The sequence below is a fragment of the Alligator sinensis genome, unplaced genomic scaffold, assembly GCF_000455745.1.
Source record: "Alligator sinensis unplaced genomic scaffold, ASM45574v1 scaffold291_1, whole genome shotgun sequence".
NCBI lineage: Eukaryota > Metazoa > Chordata > Crocodylia > Alligatoridae > Alligator > Alligator sinensis.
In genome coordinates, this window is record NW_005842391.1 from 321,852 (window position 1) to 338,486 (window position 16,635).

A 16,635-nucleotide genomic window follows, 5' to 3' on the forward strand; every position below is an offset into this window, starting at 1 on the left:
CTGCCTAGGCAGGGGGTCAGACTCGATCTGTTGAGGTCCCTTCTGACGCTAGCATCTATGAATCTCACTGCTGGCACTCTTCCTCCCTCCTTTCCAATTGTGAGAGGTGGTGGTAAGGGGGGCAGAAGGAAAGCAGGAGATTATGCAATTCTGGAGGTGCAAGAGATCCCTGTACTGCTGCAACCAACTATGCAGGCATTACATACAGGTTTATATCCCTACTAGGAACTTCCTTTTTGAAAAAGCGGTACTGTTTTATAGCACTTGCACCCTTTTTGTACCACTACAAATACCTCAAATGGCTATGCATGCTTTTTCTAGCACCAAAGGTGTATTTAGTGTTACAAATGTAACATCTGTCTATGGCTTGCGAGTACATGAGTTTTCACAGAAAGAAAATTCAGTGCTGGAAATTATGTGTAGAAAAGTTATTTTTTACATTCTAATCCACACAACTTAGATTTAGGAAACTGTAGGGCTAGGGACAGAAGTTACACAAGCTGATTTAAGTGATCAGAAACTGGTTTAAACCTGCAACAGAAGAGATGTTTAGTGCACATAAAGCAGTTTGAGAAAGGCTGAAACCAGTTTGAGAAAAATCTGATCCTACATTCAGCCTAACTGATTTGGGTCAAACTGGTTTATGCAATGTCTGTCCCAAACCCCTTGCTGGTTTAAGATAAACCAGACTCCCCCAGCATCCAGGCACACTCTCTGGGCTGGGCGGGGCTCTCTGCTCCACAGTAGGACTGGCCCTCCCCCCTGCTCCCTGGCTGGAGCTCCGGCAGAGACTTGCAGGCACAGAGCATCTGCCTGGCTTCTGCCTGCTAAGCAGGGGTTATTCCCACCGCCCCTCTGCCTTACACAGACACCTCAGCATTAGCTAGCAGACCACATGCTGGCTACCGTCGGTGCTGTGGGAGACTACAAGGTCAGACAGACCTTTTGGAGCTAAATCAACAGGTAGCATAATGTCCTTCCTTGGAAAAGCTGTTTAAGAAAAGCTTGGAGAGAGGTTTTGTTTTCTTAAATGAGCTGATAAACACTGAGTTAGGGGTGATAAACATTCTCTGCTGAGATGCTTAGAAGGGGGAGAAATAATCAGAGCATCCTGCTGGAGCCTCGCCACACCCCCCCTCAGCTCAGCCCTGTTGAAGGGAAGGGAGAGCTACTCTAGTGCCCCCCAGCTTCTAGCCTGAGCCACTGCAGGCATGTGCCTGCATTTCTAGAATGAAAAGGGAATATCTAACCATCTCCAAATCAGTTCAAGCTTTGCAGGTTGGATTAACCTGCAAAGGTTGAGTCAGTTCAGGCTGAGGCTTTTTGAACATCTGTCCCTAGCCTAGAAGTGCTGTATTTATGCACAACACAGTAGCCCATTTTCAGTGGGCACTACTTTTTCCCTTTTTCATGTAACAGGCCAGGGAACACAACAATGCACTGAAAAATATTTAAGCTGCAGAAGAATAGCCACCCTAGAACTTGCATTTCTACTTAAATCAAGCAACTTAATACAAATTCATCAATGTTCTTGTCATTACTTTAGTGTCATTATAAACCTACCTAAATGTTAACAATTTGAGGGGAAAAAGGGAAAAACAAGCCATTTTAAAATATTAGCCAATCAAGATGCATTCAAGGGCCATGATATAAAGCCCAAAGGTAGTTCTGAGTACTAATTCTTCTTATAAAGGATTTAGACAAATGTCAGGTCAGTTTAATTACCTTAACAGGGGACAGCATGTAAAAAACAAACGAAAAAAAAAACCTTGGACTAAATCAGAGGTGTAACTGCCCAATACAGTGCCCTGGATGGCAGTGATGCATACTATAGTGTTCAGAACTTTGCCGTTGCTAGGAAGAGTTCACTTTTTTTTTTGGATGCCAATGTGTCAAGTTGCCATTAAAACACCAGTTCTTAGGGGCTATGAGGAGGTGACATCTCCCCCATAAGCAGTGAAGAGACTGCTTCTCTGCTCTACACACAGCTAGAGCCAGGAGTCACAGGGGGATGGCGGGGGACGGGGGTGAGATGTCTCTTGGCTCCATTCCAGTGCCCCTCTGTTCAGAGCCCAGGGCTCTGGCCCTGCTTGGCCAGTCATCAGTACCCTACTGGAACTTGTGATTTGTTGCCTGTGGGTTTGACGACTTCATTTTCATAATGTGAAACTGCTAATCTTAAAGAGAATTGCAACTTCACTCAATGTAAAACTGGTTGGTATTTACAGACAAAGCATTAAATACTACACTACATAATAAGGAATACAAAAGATACATTAGTGGGGTAGGAGAGGAGTCAATCGAGCACACTGCTCTTTAAGAGTCATTTAATGTTTTTCAATCCTTCTTTAAATATCGAATGGAATCATGGCAGCCAGTCAGATGTGTAAGAGGGAGACCTATGACAGATTACTTAAGCCATGAATAAAAACATTTTATTCAACATGTTTTAGTTTTGTGTAATTGATGTACCACAAAGTTACAAGTAAACAGTTTTATAAACAGAAGAAAGTTTTATTCTACATTAGTAGCCACACATTTTATTTGAAATGCTTAAGAGTCATATATTAACCCCCTCATCCCCAAAATATTCTGACTAGCAACTGAGTGAATGAGTGCCTAAGAGACCACGTTTTTTTGTTAAGTGATCTGATCTGAGTTCACTAAAACACTTCTGTTCCTACCTCCATTTAATAGCTTAACACATTAAAAAGAGGAAAATTATTTTCATTATGTTAAATCACCTTCCTTATTGACCATTCTCTTACAAGGGAACTGTTTAAACAGCTGTGCAATTTCTTGTTTTGAATCATGAAACTTAAATACTGTTTAGGTCTCTACATGCAGGTTTTAAAAGGAAGTCAATGAATTATGGGTTTTTACGGAATCACGTCCTTAGTTTAAGTAGTTAAAAGGCAGATCAAAAGAGAAATACTATGAAGGAAATCAGGAAGAAATATGGAAAATGTTTACTCCATTATTCCAGTTCTTGCTGCGTATGCAAGGAGAGAGAAAAAAAAAAAGAGGAAAAATTAGAAATATGCAAGGGGATCATGAGTGGTAGTTGATATCTAGAGGAGATAAATGCAAGCTAGTAATAAGGATGCTAGCTTCAGTTGTCACTTTTGAAAACAGGCATTTCAAATCAGTTATCAAAAAAATCAAATCTGATTTTTAATATAAGACCAGTTACAGATAAATCTTAGCTAGTGTATTCTTAAAATGTTCTGTTTCCTTCTTTTCACGTTCACCCAAAATTAACTAGATTCAAATTTGAGGATTTGGGAGAACAAAAAAAGAGAAAAAAATTCATCATTAATAACATACCACCCACATCTAATGTCATGATCCTGTAATTTGCTTTATCACCATATGTCTTATATAACTGTGGGTCTGTTACCATTGAAAACCATGTATGGATCAACAGATAAATATGAAAGAAGCTACTTTTAGTGAACTCCTACTAGTTCACTAAAAGTGAGCTTCTGGATCCTCATTATAGAGGTTTCCTATAAAATGGGAGGAGTTACTGCTGGTCCATACATTAGTTCAATATTCTTCAGTTCCTGACATCATTAATAGAATTAAAAATATTATTGTTGGCATCAAGTCTGTCAAATAATTACATAGAATAATGTTTTAAAAGATTTATATTGTAACAGTGCCTTGCTTGTGAATCTGGGTTGGTTTGTTTTTGATAATTACAAGTAACAAAATACACCCAAATATTTTCTGCACAAATTGCCTCACAAACCTACTATGTTCACTTAATTTTTAAGTAAGGGTCATGCTCCAATATAACAGAAAATGAACAGATGAGCAACTAGTGAGTATAAAGCAAAAATTTTAAAGGTTGTGTAATATTTTCTATATACCATATATTTTAGACAAGCCTGCATTGAGCAATGCTGGATTGCTTATTTTATCATCTTCTACAAACACATGCACATGCTTGAAAATTAACCCTCTTGTTTATACTACCCTGTATTACAAGTTATATAATTTAGCTTCTATTGAAACTAGTGCAACTCATACCTCAAAGAGATCATAACCTTCCGCTTCACCCCTGTTATATGGACGGATGATGCCATCTTCGTGAATGAGACGTGGGGGCCGGAGATTAGATACTTCTTCAGTCGACTCTGCCACTCTGTCAGAGAACAATTCAAATGTGTTCAAAACTACTACAGGTTTCTTTGTACTGCAATTGTTCGTTACTTTCCTTTACTTTTAGTAACACAATAGCTTATTTAACACAGATTTTCTATGTCCTTAAAATTTAGCCCTTCAGCTTACACAACCTGCTTTTCCTCATTCAGACTCCATGAACGATGCAATATAACAGACCTCGCAGCAGTCAACAAAAGCTGCCATAGTACATAAGTAGACAATTATGAAAGACCATGCTTATGGGAGACAGTTCTTCCTAGTATTAGACAATTATGACTTTTGTATTTACAGAGTCACAGCTTTGGTAGCAGTTTCCAAACTTCTACTGACAGCAAGTCCTACCTTGCACTGTTAAATCAATCAGACATTTCTGGAGGAAAAAAAACCCACCCTTCATCTCTGAAATAGCAGTGGTGGAATTATTACCAAAAAAAAAAAAAGTTAAACAAACAAGTGCACCTCTGCATTCAGGAGCAAACAAATAGACCCAAAGGGAAGCTTTGACATTATGCTTTTTTTAAACATAGATTTTAATTGATAAACATGAAGCACCATTTTCATTATTGTTTAGTTTGTGCTTGGAACTAGTTCATACTCTCCATGAACAGTATGGCGTATAGTGAAGCCATGGACAGTCATTACATTTGTAGCATGAAGGGCTACAGAAATGAAGTGTACAGCTCTTCAGGTTGTTCATAACACTGAAGATGCCAGAAGTGCCACAATATTAGCATTTTCAAAGAGGAGCTTCTCAGTTGGGCTGCACTTTGTAGTGCTATGTGTAAATGTGTTCCTTAACAAGAACTGCCACCCATGCCACAGAAAACAAAGAAACATCACCAGTTCCTGCAGGAAGCAGCTACAGGAGTTGTTCCCTGCCCCACAAGCACAAGAAAAAAAGTCACGCTTCCCATAAGCGCCTGTTCTTCCGGCTGCCACTGCCTTCATGGGATTTGCCTGAAGGGACTGTGTGGCAGAGAGCATATCCCCACCCCTCCATGGGTGATTGCAGTTGTGCTTGACAGCCCAGGTTGTTGCCCTGGGACTGATTCCAGTCCTGGGGCCACAGCTGCAAATCACAGACCCAAGCCTTCCTACAGTTAGGGAGAGGAAGTAGGAGTATAGAGGGATAAGGGAAAGGTGGCACTGGAAAAAAGGATTTTCTTCCCCCCTGTGTATGGTTAGGTCAGGGAGCATGCCCTACCTCCCCCCTCAAGCACAACCTCAGTTCACCAACAGGGGTATGAGGGGCACAAAGAACATGCCCCATCTCTCCCTTAAGTCTTGGGGAGCTACCCCCAGCTGATGCCTATGTGACATCTGAGACAGCCCCTCTACCACCAAGGCGGGCAGGGGCAAAGGAATAGTTTCCCTATTGCCTCTTGGCTGGACAGTTCACCTTTGAGGCAACTTTCTAGCCAGAGGGCTAAAACTTCTGTAGGCCCCACAATGCTACATTTTTCTATTGCTACAAAGTACTGAAACCCTTTGTAGCACCACAAATGAACACCTGTCCACACCCTTAATTATTAGACAGTATGCATCCTGAGATTATAGCGCTATTCCTTCAACCCTGCTTTGGCACATTCTTAGGCAAGTAGCCTGTAAGTACTGCAGACATCCTAACGCATCTAGTATCTGAATCATGTTAAATGGCTAACAAGCATGTTATTACTAGATTTCCCTAAAACACATGTTCAGTGTAAGGTTAAACCAGCAAACCCTTATTTTCTTCCCTACTATTTTACCTTTGGATTCCCTGAAAAGTACTGCTTGCCATATCTATGATGCCACCTGTTGGACGAGCCACAACACCAACAAGCCCCTTCCCAATTCCTTTAAAGAATCCAGCTGCACCTTCTTTTTTAGCTCCTTCAGAAAGAAGAAAAAAAAAATAGTACTGTATTACATATCTGAAGATCTAAATTGAATAATTCAACCGCATACTGCTTTTAATATTAAACTGGAACACAAAACATTTTTAGCTAGATGACTACATGCAACTCAACTCAAAAAAAGGACTGACAAAATGGAACTTACCTCAGAGCACACCCTGCCTGTGATATTACTGCTCCGAATACATTTTACACCTCAATAATCAGTTATAAAAAAAAAAAAAAAAAAAAAAAAAAAAAAAAAAAAAAAATCAAATCTGATTTTTAATACAAAACCAGTTACAGATAAATCTTAGCTAGTGTATTCTTAAAATGTTGTTTCCTTCTTTTCACATTCACCCAAAATTAACTAGATTCAAATTTGAGTATTTGAGAGAACAAAAAAAGAGAGAGAAAAAAATTCATCATTAATATACCACCCACATCTAATGTCATGATCTTGTAATTTGCTGTATCACCATATGTCTTACATAACTGTGGGTCTATCTTATATAACTGCGGGTCTACAGCTGGGATAACAAACATGATTCTAGTTCTTTATATGACCAACACGTGACTAAAATGTTAAGTTCTCAGATCTAGCTGCACTAGCATTTCTCATATGACAATGCAATTCTTCCATAGGTATGACTAAAAAAAAAAAAGTGGCATTTGAAACTTTTGTAGTTACATGGGTCTAACTGAGGTCAAAATTTAGTTTCTAAAGTCTTGAGTACAGGTGACAATGGATTAGTAAGAAAAGAACCACAAACTGCAATTCAGTTAATTTATCAGAGACCAACAAGTTAAGTGAAAAAATACTGCAAATAACTAATATTTAAACTGTTAATACGCTAAATATTAGGAGATCTGGGATAATTGTGAAACATTCTTCTTGTACTATCCATCTCGCTGATTAAGCAGTAGCCTTAAAGTAAAAGGGTAGACAGATAGCAACCACATCTATAGCAAAAGGTAGGAGTTGCAAACAACTGCTACATCTGAATGATTCTGCAGCCATGCAGACCTGGCAAAAGGTCTGCAACTAACCCTGCTTCATTCAGGGTCAAAGTTGGGGTGATTCAGCTAACCTGCATCACTAAAGTAATCATGCAGATAAAAAAAAAGAAAATGATGGAGCTTAAGAGCTGATGCATGTTCCCAAGCAGCAGCTCCTCCTCTTCTTTTGATGTGGCTGAAATGCATGTTTGTTCATGACCAAAGACATGCATAACATTCAGCATCAAACAAACCAATCATGTTTCATTAAGAAAAACAAATAATAAATTGTAATGGTTAGGACAATGTCATTGCTAATGACAAAGCTGCTAACAATGCTGAACAGTTAGTATCAAAGTACTGCTCAGGCTATTCACCTTCTTCCCCCAAACCCTTCCCCCCAGCTCCCACAAAGATGAAGGATTCTAATTTCTGAAAGTTCATACTGCTGATTATCTCTTTACCATAAACTGTAGTTTTCCAGTTTGTTTTACACTGTTGAAATCATCATAGAAAGTCAACTGAAATACTTTGCAAAAATAGCAACAACCTAGATTTCCATTTCAGCTGAAAAAACTCTGCAAATGAATATCTAAACACACTTTAGACCTTAGTATCTTTATAAAGGACAATCTTTAATAAGCATATTACTTGAAAATAAGCATCTTATACTTAAGTGCCATTAAGTTCAGTTCACAATTTCTCACCAAGAAAGAAAATTACACGGCAGTAAAATATATTGGCCTTCCAAAAAGGTATGTATTTATATTCATCAGTGTAGCATAACCATTTGTCCTACCTTCAACAGGTTTAGTGATGATGCCAGTTACGCCACCAACAACACCCTGAAACAAACAGAAAAAAAACCCTCAAATAAATCCACACTTGAGAGCTGGGGAATCTGAAGTCTTATTCAGCCAGTAGATGGCTCTCTTGCTTTATTTTAAAAATTAACATTTAGGTGAAATGTTCAAAGTACCTTTCAAAGCCTTCCCCCTCCCTACTTTTTAAAAATTAATTCCTGGTGACACTATAACCAAACAAATAATTCTTAGAATGATTAGAAAGAAACTAATAAAATTGGCCCCACAGGTTATCATCATCTTCTTAGCAATAACCCTCCCTGTTCACATCACAAACACTCTGATCACAATGGACAGGGGCACCAAGAACTTAACATTAAAACAACCATTCATGTAACTTTTCAGTTAAGTATTAGAAATACTCAGGCTAAGTGCAGACATTTGGCAGGTGGTCAGAGGGCCAGGGATTAGGTGGAGGTTAGATCACATTAGAAATGGTGACCTGATCTAACTTAGTTTGCCCAGGTGCAGACCTTACACTTAGACCCGGTCTAAGACACAAGTTGGAAACCAACCTAAACCTGTAACAAAACAGAAGCTTCGTGCACACAGACCAGTCTAAAAATTGCAGAACCTGGTTTAAGATAGACCTGAATTGATGTACACTCAAACTTAATTGATCTAGATTAGAATGGTGGATTGAACTTCAGCAGTTACTTGCACAGCCCCAGAGAGGGAAAGCCAAGCCTCTCACACCCAGTCCCAAGGCAGTGCTTTACCTACCCACCCACCACCCTGACACAGGCTACTTTTAGCCCTCCCTCCTGCCCAGCCACAGCCCTGCTGACCAGCCAACACTCCACCAGCCCCTCCATCCCACAAGCTGCGGGTGCTGGTTCCACCGTGTTCGCGGATACCAGGATGCAATGAAGCAAGCAAGTTCAGTGTACATAAACCAGTTTCAAAACAGCTGAAACTGATTTAAGGTAAGCCTGGTTGAATGTAGCATGAGACTTAACTGAATCAGGTCAAACCAGTTTATGGAACTTCTGTCCTAGATCCTTACCTAGTTTAAGTTAAACCAGAAACCCCCAGCTGGGCTGTGCCGTTTGCTGCAGCCAGCAGGGCTGGCCCTGCCCCTCTGCTCTCCAGCCACAGCAGGGACAGGGCTGTGGCCAGATGCCAGCCCAGCCTGGCTCCCCAAGGCTAATGGGGCAGGGAAAGGGTTTATTCTCCCTTCCCTCCAGGGACTGCAGCCACGGTCTGCCTGGCTGGGTGGAACAGCCCTTGCCAAGCTAACCTCACCCTGCCTTGCCACGACAAGGGTGGGGTCATGGCCAGAGCCAGCTGGCATGGCCCCACCAATATCACCAGCTGCTGGCAAGGCTGGCAGATGAGGGTGGGTGCAGAGGGGCCAGAGCCCTTCCCAGCCAGCTGCAGCTCGGACTGTAGCCAAAGGGAGCTGTGCAGCCATACTGCTCCCAGGACCCCACACCCTGGCTGGGTGACACCGTCATGGAGCTGCAGCCAGCTGGGAAGGGCCCGGCAGGGCTGGCCTGCAGGGGCAGGGCCCTTTCCAGCTGTCTGTGGCATCATGACAGCCCAGCCTGGTGGCACGAGCAGGGGCTGGCCAGGCAGCGGCATAGAGGCCACACTGCTGTAGCTGTGGGAGGGCACCCTGGCACCCAGATTGGCTGTACCCACGGCTGCTGAAGCTGGCTTGGAGGTGCCAGCAGGCCTGGAGTCCAGCAGCCACCCGCTGTGGGGGCTTTTACGCCTGCAGCCACCACCACAACACCTCTTAACTGTGCACTGGCTGGGGTCACCAGGGCTTTCTGCCTCCCTTGCCTCCAGATGCCACTGCCACCCCTGCCATACTGTTCTGGGTGGGCAGGCGAGAAGCTTCAGCCCAGCACATGGAGCTCTGACTCCAGCTCCCAGCTGCCTTCCATCCACTCTGACCACTCACTGTGATGAGCAGCCCCTGAGGGTGGGCGGAGCAGGTAGAAAGCAGCCAGGAGCTGGAAGTGGATCTCCATGCACTCAGCAGCAGCCACTAGGTTGAAACTACTGGTTTAAGCTTCCAAAATTAATTTCCAGTTTTCTGTCATCTATATACTGTAGCCATTGTATGGTTATTTACAGTTTTCAATAAAGCTACCTTTTAAAAAAATAAAATGGACTTAACATGGGCCTCATTTCACAAGAGGTAGCTACAAAAGATAGCTGTTACATCTTCAGTGTATTTGTGTTAAGAGTAATAGTACTTAGTATTTTAATATACTATAGTCCAGTAAAAAGTCAAGTAGAATTGGGTTATCCTATCCTTTATCAGAAATAGGAAGCCCTTGGCAGACAACAAAATTGCCCTAATGGTTAACTTGATTAGTGGACTGACTATTAAAGAGGGACTGTTAACACCTGTGTAATAAAAAAACAAGGGGTCCATTACCAGGCCACTGACTTCTTAGCTACCTGAATAGTAATACCAGCGGTGCCCCACCACACCTCTGCCTGCAGTAGCTTGGGAAGTGCTGGAAAAAAGCCACATGACTGTCCTAGATTTCACACTGTACCATGTAGTCACCCTAAATCATAGGTTGAACTAGAATTTCATACACGTAACAGGCCTTTTCCTCCTTTAGCAAGACTGTCACCGAAGTCTTTAGGCTGACGACCCATCTCCTCTCTCCGCTTCTGCTGGTACTCTTTGTCCATAGTAATAGCAGCTAACCCTTTTCCAACAGAACCAGTGATCCGAGATACCACTCCAGCTGCTCCTCCTGTCCACCAAGCAGAGAGCACAATATCAGTGCCTTTATAATTTGATAATCAAACTACACTAGGCTATGAAATTCAAGGAAAATTTCTTTTTATTAAAGTTGCCAATGTGATAATAGAACAGTCAAGTATACTTAGTGGATATTTTTGAAGTACTAAACTTCAAATCTCAAACTTACTAATATGCTAAAAGCAGTATTTCAAGACATACCATGTTAATCTGAAATATTTGTAAGAGACTTAAGTTTCATTCTATTGTAACAGTTAACAAAAGAAAGCTACTAAAAATAAAATAAAAAACCCAATACTGTCTTGGATATACTATTCAATGGTCCAAATTGTTCTGGGAGTTTAATGTCTACCAAAGCTTCATCTATAAAAGCACTGTAAGGTCAAGGATTCATGCATTCTGTAGAGTTATATCTTGTTGCCTTTCCTTATTTTGAAGTACAGAGGCTCTCAATCAACTAGATCAATGATCTGGAAACTGAAAAAACCCCAACCTCTCGAAAGACCAAATGGACAATTTAAACACCTATGCCATTATTTCCAAAGTCATTTGAAAAATTAGGGTTTGGAAGGGACCTCAGGAGCTCATCTAGTCCAACCCCCTGCTCAGAGCAGTACCATCCCCAACTAGATCATCCCAGCCAAAGCTTTGTCTAGCCAGGTCTTAAACACCTACAAGGATGGACATTCCACAACCTCTCTGGGTAACCTGTTTCAGTGTTTCACTACCCTCCTACTGAGAAAGTTTTTCCTAATATCTAACCTAAACTTCCCTTGCTGCAACTCGAGACCATTGCTCCTTGTTCTGTCATCTGCCACCACCGAGAACAGTCCAGCTTCAGCTCTTTGGAACCACCCTTCAGGTAGTTGAAGGCTGCTATTAAGTCCCCTCTGTCTTCTCTAGATTAAAGAAGCCCGGGTCCCTTGGCCTGTACCCATAAGTCATGTAAATATAGGGGAAAAAATCCTCTACAAAAGATATTACCTCACAGTACAAAAAGGAGAGAGATAGGTTAACCCAAAACACATTTGTCAAAATAGTGATTATTTAAGTACACAATACATACCGACTGTGTGACCAAGGAGACTCCTTACACCAATCACAAAACCTTCAGCAAATTCTTCTGGTCCTTGAACAGCTCCCTAAAAGTTGAAAATTACTATAAACAAAGAATGCTACTGACTTACTATAAAGACTATACCACTTTCCCTGCTAACACTCTTCCAAAAGTCAATTAGCAACTTTTGTACGTTGGAAACAACTGGCTCCTTTAAAACAAGCTGTCTTTGACTAGCAAATATCAATCCCCCCAATTCTTCACCGAATTGTAGAAACCCAAAACAAGTTATCAATCTTTAAACTTACTATCAAAATAACTAGCTAAATAAAGAAAAAAAACCAAAACTATAATACTTTTACCTGGAAAGGTTCATAAAAGAAAGCCTCAACACCTTCAGACAAGCCTCTGATCAAGCCAAAAGGATTTCCCAAAACATCTAAACCCAGCACAAGAACATACATCTGCTTCAAGAACTAAATAAAAACAAAAGTATATGAGGTCACTATCAAGTGTTGTTACCTATATCACCCAAGTTAAAATAAAAATATAGGTATATAACAGCTTAAAAAATATATATTTAAAAAGTGAGATAATGTTAAACTGCTAGTTCAGCACAGAAGCACTTAAGTAACTGTTTAAGTCATTACAAATGGACTATGGCAAAACATGCATGGTAGGTAGAAATATTTCCATTAGAATATGAATTATTACTTTAATGCTGTATTCCACACATGTAGAAAAATAAAAGCTGAAGCTGTTGAAACTAAAACCCTTTCCAAGGAGTAAAAATGCTCCATCACAAAATCATGCGCATATTAATGATGGATCTGCAAAACAAATCTGTTCAAGTATGAAGTCAAATAAAGCTTACTCATTTTCCCCCCCAAATGCTGAGTGATTACTTTTACCTAAAAATATATTTTGAAAAGAAGACCTGTTTAAACGAACTTACTTGTTCACTGTAATGTCTAACAACTCTCCACATAAGCTGATCTCTCTTGTAAAACTGATATTTAATTTCAAAGAAAGCAAGTCTGAAAGGAAGGAAAAGAACAAAAACTTTCAGAGGATAAAAATTCAATATTGTCTGATAAAAATAATAGTAAAACCTTCTGGGCAAAAACCCCCACCCCTTTTAATATTCAAATTATAACAAAAATGTAAATGAAATAACTAAGACCGTACTAGATTGCGTTAACATAAGCTAATAATATTTAAGGTTCTACCAAAAAACATTCGATAGCCCTCTTCCCATTTACCATCCCTTTCTCTTAAGCTCAAGACATTATTCATTCCTTTAAAACAAAAAACCTCCAAATACCACATTCATTTGTGGACTGCAAGTCAGTTACATTCTTCCTAAAACAATTATGCCGTACATGCTATCAAATAACAGGCAGAATGCAAGGCTAACGTTTATAAACCAGCACTATTGGCTTACTTAAATATAAGATCATCCACATCGGTCAGAGTAGCCCCAATACTTTTCAACAGCAAGTTGACAGAATGGATAGTGATCATTTCTTTGTCCTTGTCTGACGTTTCTCCCCCTGAGCCCAGAGACAGACTCAAATGCAGCTACAAGACAAACATTTAAGAGCAAAATATTCAGTGTGTGAATCTAACATTCAAGTCAAATATAAGAATTACTTACTTGAACAGTTACTGTGGAATATACCTTAAAGGCTAATAACAGAATTTCTCCAACAACTTTTGTATTCCTGCTTGTACACAGACCTCCTTAAAATTAAGCATCTTCAGACAAAGAACTGCTGAATAGTTCTAATGCTTCTCAAGTTACAACTATATCCATCAGTTAGTGACGCAGTAAGCCAGAACAAATGTGACAAACCCAGCTTCTGACAGAAATTTAATATTAGTGAAAAACAGCTTCTTTCAACGATTACTATTACAGATCATTGGACATTGTTTTCAGTTGAGCTGCAGAGATTCTATAGCATTTGCGTTTAGCACTTTAAGCTCTGGGTCTCTTCAGATAACTATTTCCCGTGCTCTTTGTAGAGCACATCTACATTTTATTTCCCACCTTGGAAGTAAGGTAAGAACACCTTTTTTTAGTTCACTCATAATAACCAGTGTACTACACGACTGGGAATATACAGCAGATGAATTAAAATTTTGAAGCTTCTCATAGTCTTTGCCTTAAAGTTCTTTCCTCCCAATCTTATCACTTCAACTAGTTTCTGAACCATGCCTCCATCTATTTTATTTTTTTAAATAATGGGACCACTCAGATGAATTAAGGAGACTAAAAACATTCCTTCTCTCAAACTTATTGAAACAGCATCTTTAAATCCCTAAAAGACATTTAATAGGGCTAAAAAAAATTGTAACCATCTGAGCTACATAAAGAACTATGACCGATTTCATAAAAAGCTCTACATAAGAGAAAGCAAACAGGGAATTTAAAGAAAAATGTTGCTTCATCAGTCAAATCACTGCGGAGAAAGAAGTACTACAGCCAAATTCAAAATTAGAATGTAATAGTTCTACTCCAAAAGGAACAAAACACTGGTAAAGAAAAAACGAAAAAAAATGTTTACATCCTTGACATGAAAATCTTGATTAACAGTATTACTTTTAAGTAGTTAACCTCTTCCCTATTTCTATAACAAGGGACTATATACTTTATACACTTCCTTGTTTAGACATCCATTCATTATACCCTGATATTTAGGAAGCAATTTTTACTAAGTGTAGATCAAACAAAACAGATATTTTCTGATGAATTTCAACTTAAGCAAGAAACTTTTCTACTTGATAATGAGGTATTTGACTAGGCCAGAGGTGGGCAAAATGCAGCCCAGGGGCTGGATGCGGCCCGCCAGGCCATTCTATCCAGCCCACGGGGCCCCTAAAAAATTTAGAAAATAAATATTTATTTGCCCTGGGCTGCTTGGTCATGTGGCCATCGATGGCTTGCCAAAACTCAGTAAGCGGCCCTCTGCCCAAACTAATTGCCTGCCCATGGACTAGATCTAGTGTCCTATAAGCAATGAAGACCAGCATGAAGGGCTGTATTACTGTTCATTTAAGTATTTAGTTAATCCAAATGTCAGGCATAATGCATTATAATTAAGAATTTAAGAAAAAACAAATATTCATCTCTTTCCCACCCCTACACATACCTTAATCGGAGATATATGAAAATGCTCAAAGAAGCTGAGGGCCGACATGTCAGATAGAGAAGATTCCATTAATTCAGCGTTAAGAGCATCTATATCTTTCTGGATTAATTTAGTCTGTAAAGCAGTACGGAATTATTAACAAAAATTAAAGCCAACACTCATTTCCTTGGCTTTTATCTAAACTGAAACAGGAAAAGACTGCTTTGATAAAAGCAAAATCAGTAGCTGCTCAAAATGGTTATAGCACAGCCAAGTCCTCCAAATCAGGAAGCATCTATCACATTAAAATTGATAGCTATGTCAATTCCTTCTTCTATCCAATGGAAATAAGCAACACCTTCTAGATCAGGGGTGTCCAAGCTTTTTGAATGTGGGGCCGGATCATGAACGTTATCACCCAGTGGGCCGGCAAGCCATATTCAAAGACCTCACAGGAAGCGGTATCACATCACGCCCCATCCCCCAAACGAAAGTACAGTGTTTACTTTTGTTTCCCATCGCAGCATCTCGGGCCTCAGAAACAGCTTGGAGGGCCACATGGCAGCCCGCAGGCCGTATGTTGGACAAGCCTGTTCTACATAATTCTGTGATACAGTTTATCTTGCAAAGCATAAGTTTTATTTTGATGCAAGTATAACTTGTCAAATTTTATTTCATCTTGCTTAAAATTTCTCATAGATTACAGTTGTTCTAACTCCGCTTTCAGAAATGAGGTACCAAATATGGCCAACATTTATTTGAAGCGTTCTTCTCTTTAAAATTTCAGGGCTACTCCCCTAAATTAGACAAGACTTTCAATTTTATCTGGGAGACAAAAAATATACAGAGTAAGCCAAACGATTTCATCTTCCTTCCTGAGCTGATTATGTTGGATTTTGCTCCTTCTGAAGAGGTACAGATTCTATAAAAGTCATTTATCCTCCCATCTATTCTTCATGTTCATTTGGAGGCCCACCTAACTAGGTACTTTTTCCATTAGACCTAAAAAATTCTTCCATTCATTCTACTTCAAAACTGCCCATGAGTTTAAATGTGGTAATTATGCACAGCGCAAACAAATAGTCCAACAACAACATGCATACCCCTGTTACCCAAATTCCTCAAAGCTAATGCTAGAACTCCCAACTCTAAAATCTTAAGAGAATAATCAAGGACTCTCTACAGTTATAATTATAATACATTCTAATTAATAAGGTTAATATATGCATTAATTCATTTAATTAACCAAGTAAGAAAAAAACCCAACACACAAAAAACAAGTATTCATCTCTCCCCAACCCTCAACTAACACTGAGTGCTCTGGTACAGTTGCATAGATTTGATGATTTTTCTGAAATTTGCTTAAAATCTGGTTTTCAAAATACAATATTAACTAGATAATAAATACGTTTTTTTTAGAAGTCTACAGTACCCTTTGCCTTTCAGTTTCTGGGTCTGTGGATGGTGTGAACAGCTCAAAAACTGCTCCTAGAAAACCTTGATCAATTTTCAATGCCATTTCCTGAATTAGAACCATAAAGTATCTAAAAAAAAAGAGAGAGAGAAAAGGAAAAAATATATTTAAAAAAGCAACAGCATATGCCTCATATGTCTTGGCTGCAACATGCTTGGTACTAAATTCTTAAGGACTTGTTATGGAAGGTTTGTAGTGCATTATGGGATGTTTTTAATAACCTATGTCAAAGCAGAATATTTCTATGGCGGGGCAAAGTATTTATTTCTTCTCTGACCCTCTCTCCTCCTCCTCTAGCCAGTAGGTTATAGTCACAGACATAAAAGAAGGGAAAGA

At 39.6% G+C, this 16,635-nt stretch overlaps 1 protein-coding gene across 5 annotated transcripts in view; it reads right to left on the minus strand.

The window, feature by feature from the left end:
- The window catches only part of VPS13C (vacuolar protein sorting 13 homolog C), a 157,803-nt gene that overhangs the window by 15,135 nt on the left and 126,033 nt on the right, over nucleotides 1-16,635 (minus strand). For 3 of the 5 annotated variants that reach the window (XM_014522744.2, XM_025211176.1, XM_025211175.1), the window contains 10 exons: nucleotides 16,258-16,369; nucleotides 14,847-14,960; nucleotides 13,139-13,275; nucleotides 12,650-12,731; nucleotides 12,057-12,170; nucleotides 11,704-11,779; nucleotides 10,466-10,629; nucleotides 7,843-7,888; nucleotides 5,919-6,042; nucleotides 4,036-4,150 (listed from right to left, as the gene is read on the minus strand). In XM_014522744.2, coding sequence (XP_014378230.1) covers nucleotides 4,036-4,150; nucleotides 5,919-6,042; nucleotides 7,843-7,888; nucleotides 10,466-10,629; nucleotides 11,704-11,779; nucleotides 12,057-12,170; nucleotides 12,650-12,731; nucleotides 13,139-13,275; nucleotides 14,847-14,960; nucleotides 16,258-16,369 — 1,084 coding nt within the window. Of the gene's footprint in view, nucleotides 1-2,536; nucleotides 2,993-4,035; nucleotides 4,151-5,918; nucleotides 6,043-7,842; nucleotides 7,889-10,465; nucleotides 10,630-11,703; nucleotides 11,780-12,056; nucleotides 12,171-12,649; nucleotides 12,732-13,138; nucleotides 13,276-14,846; nucleotides 14,961-16,257; nucleotides 16,370-16,635 lie in introns of those variants that run through there. The other 2 variants (XM_025211178.1, XR_003095490.1) reach the window with 2 other exon arrangements.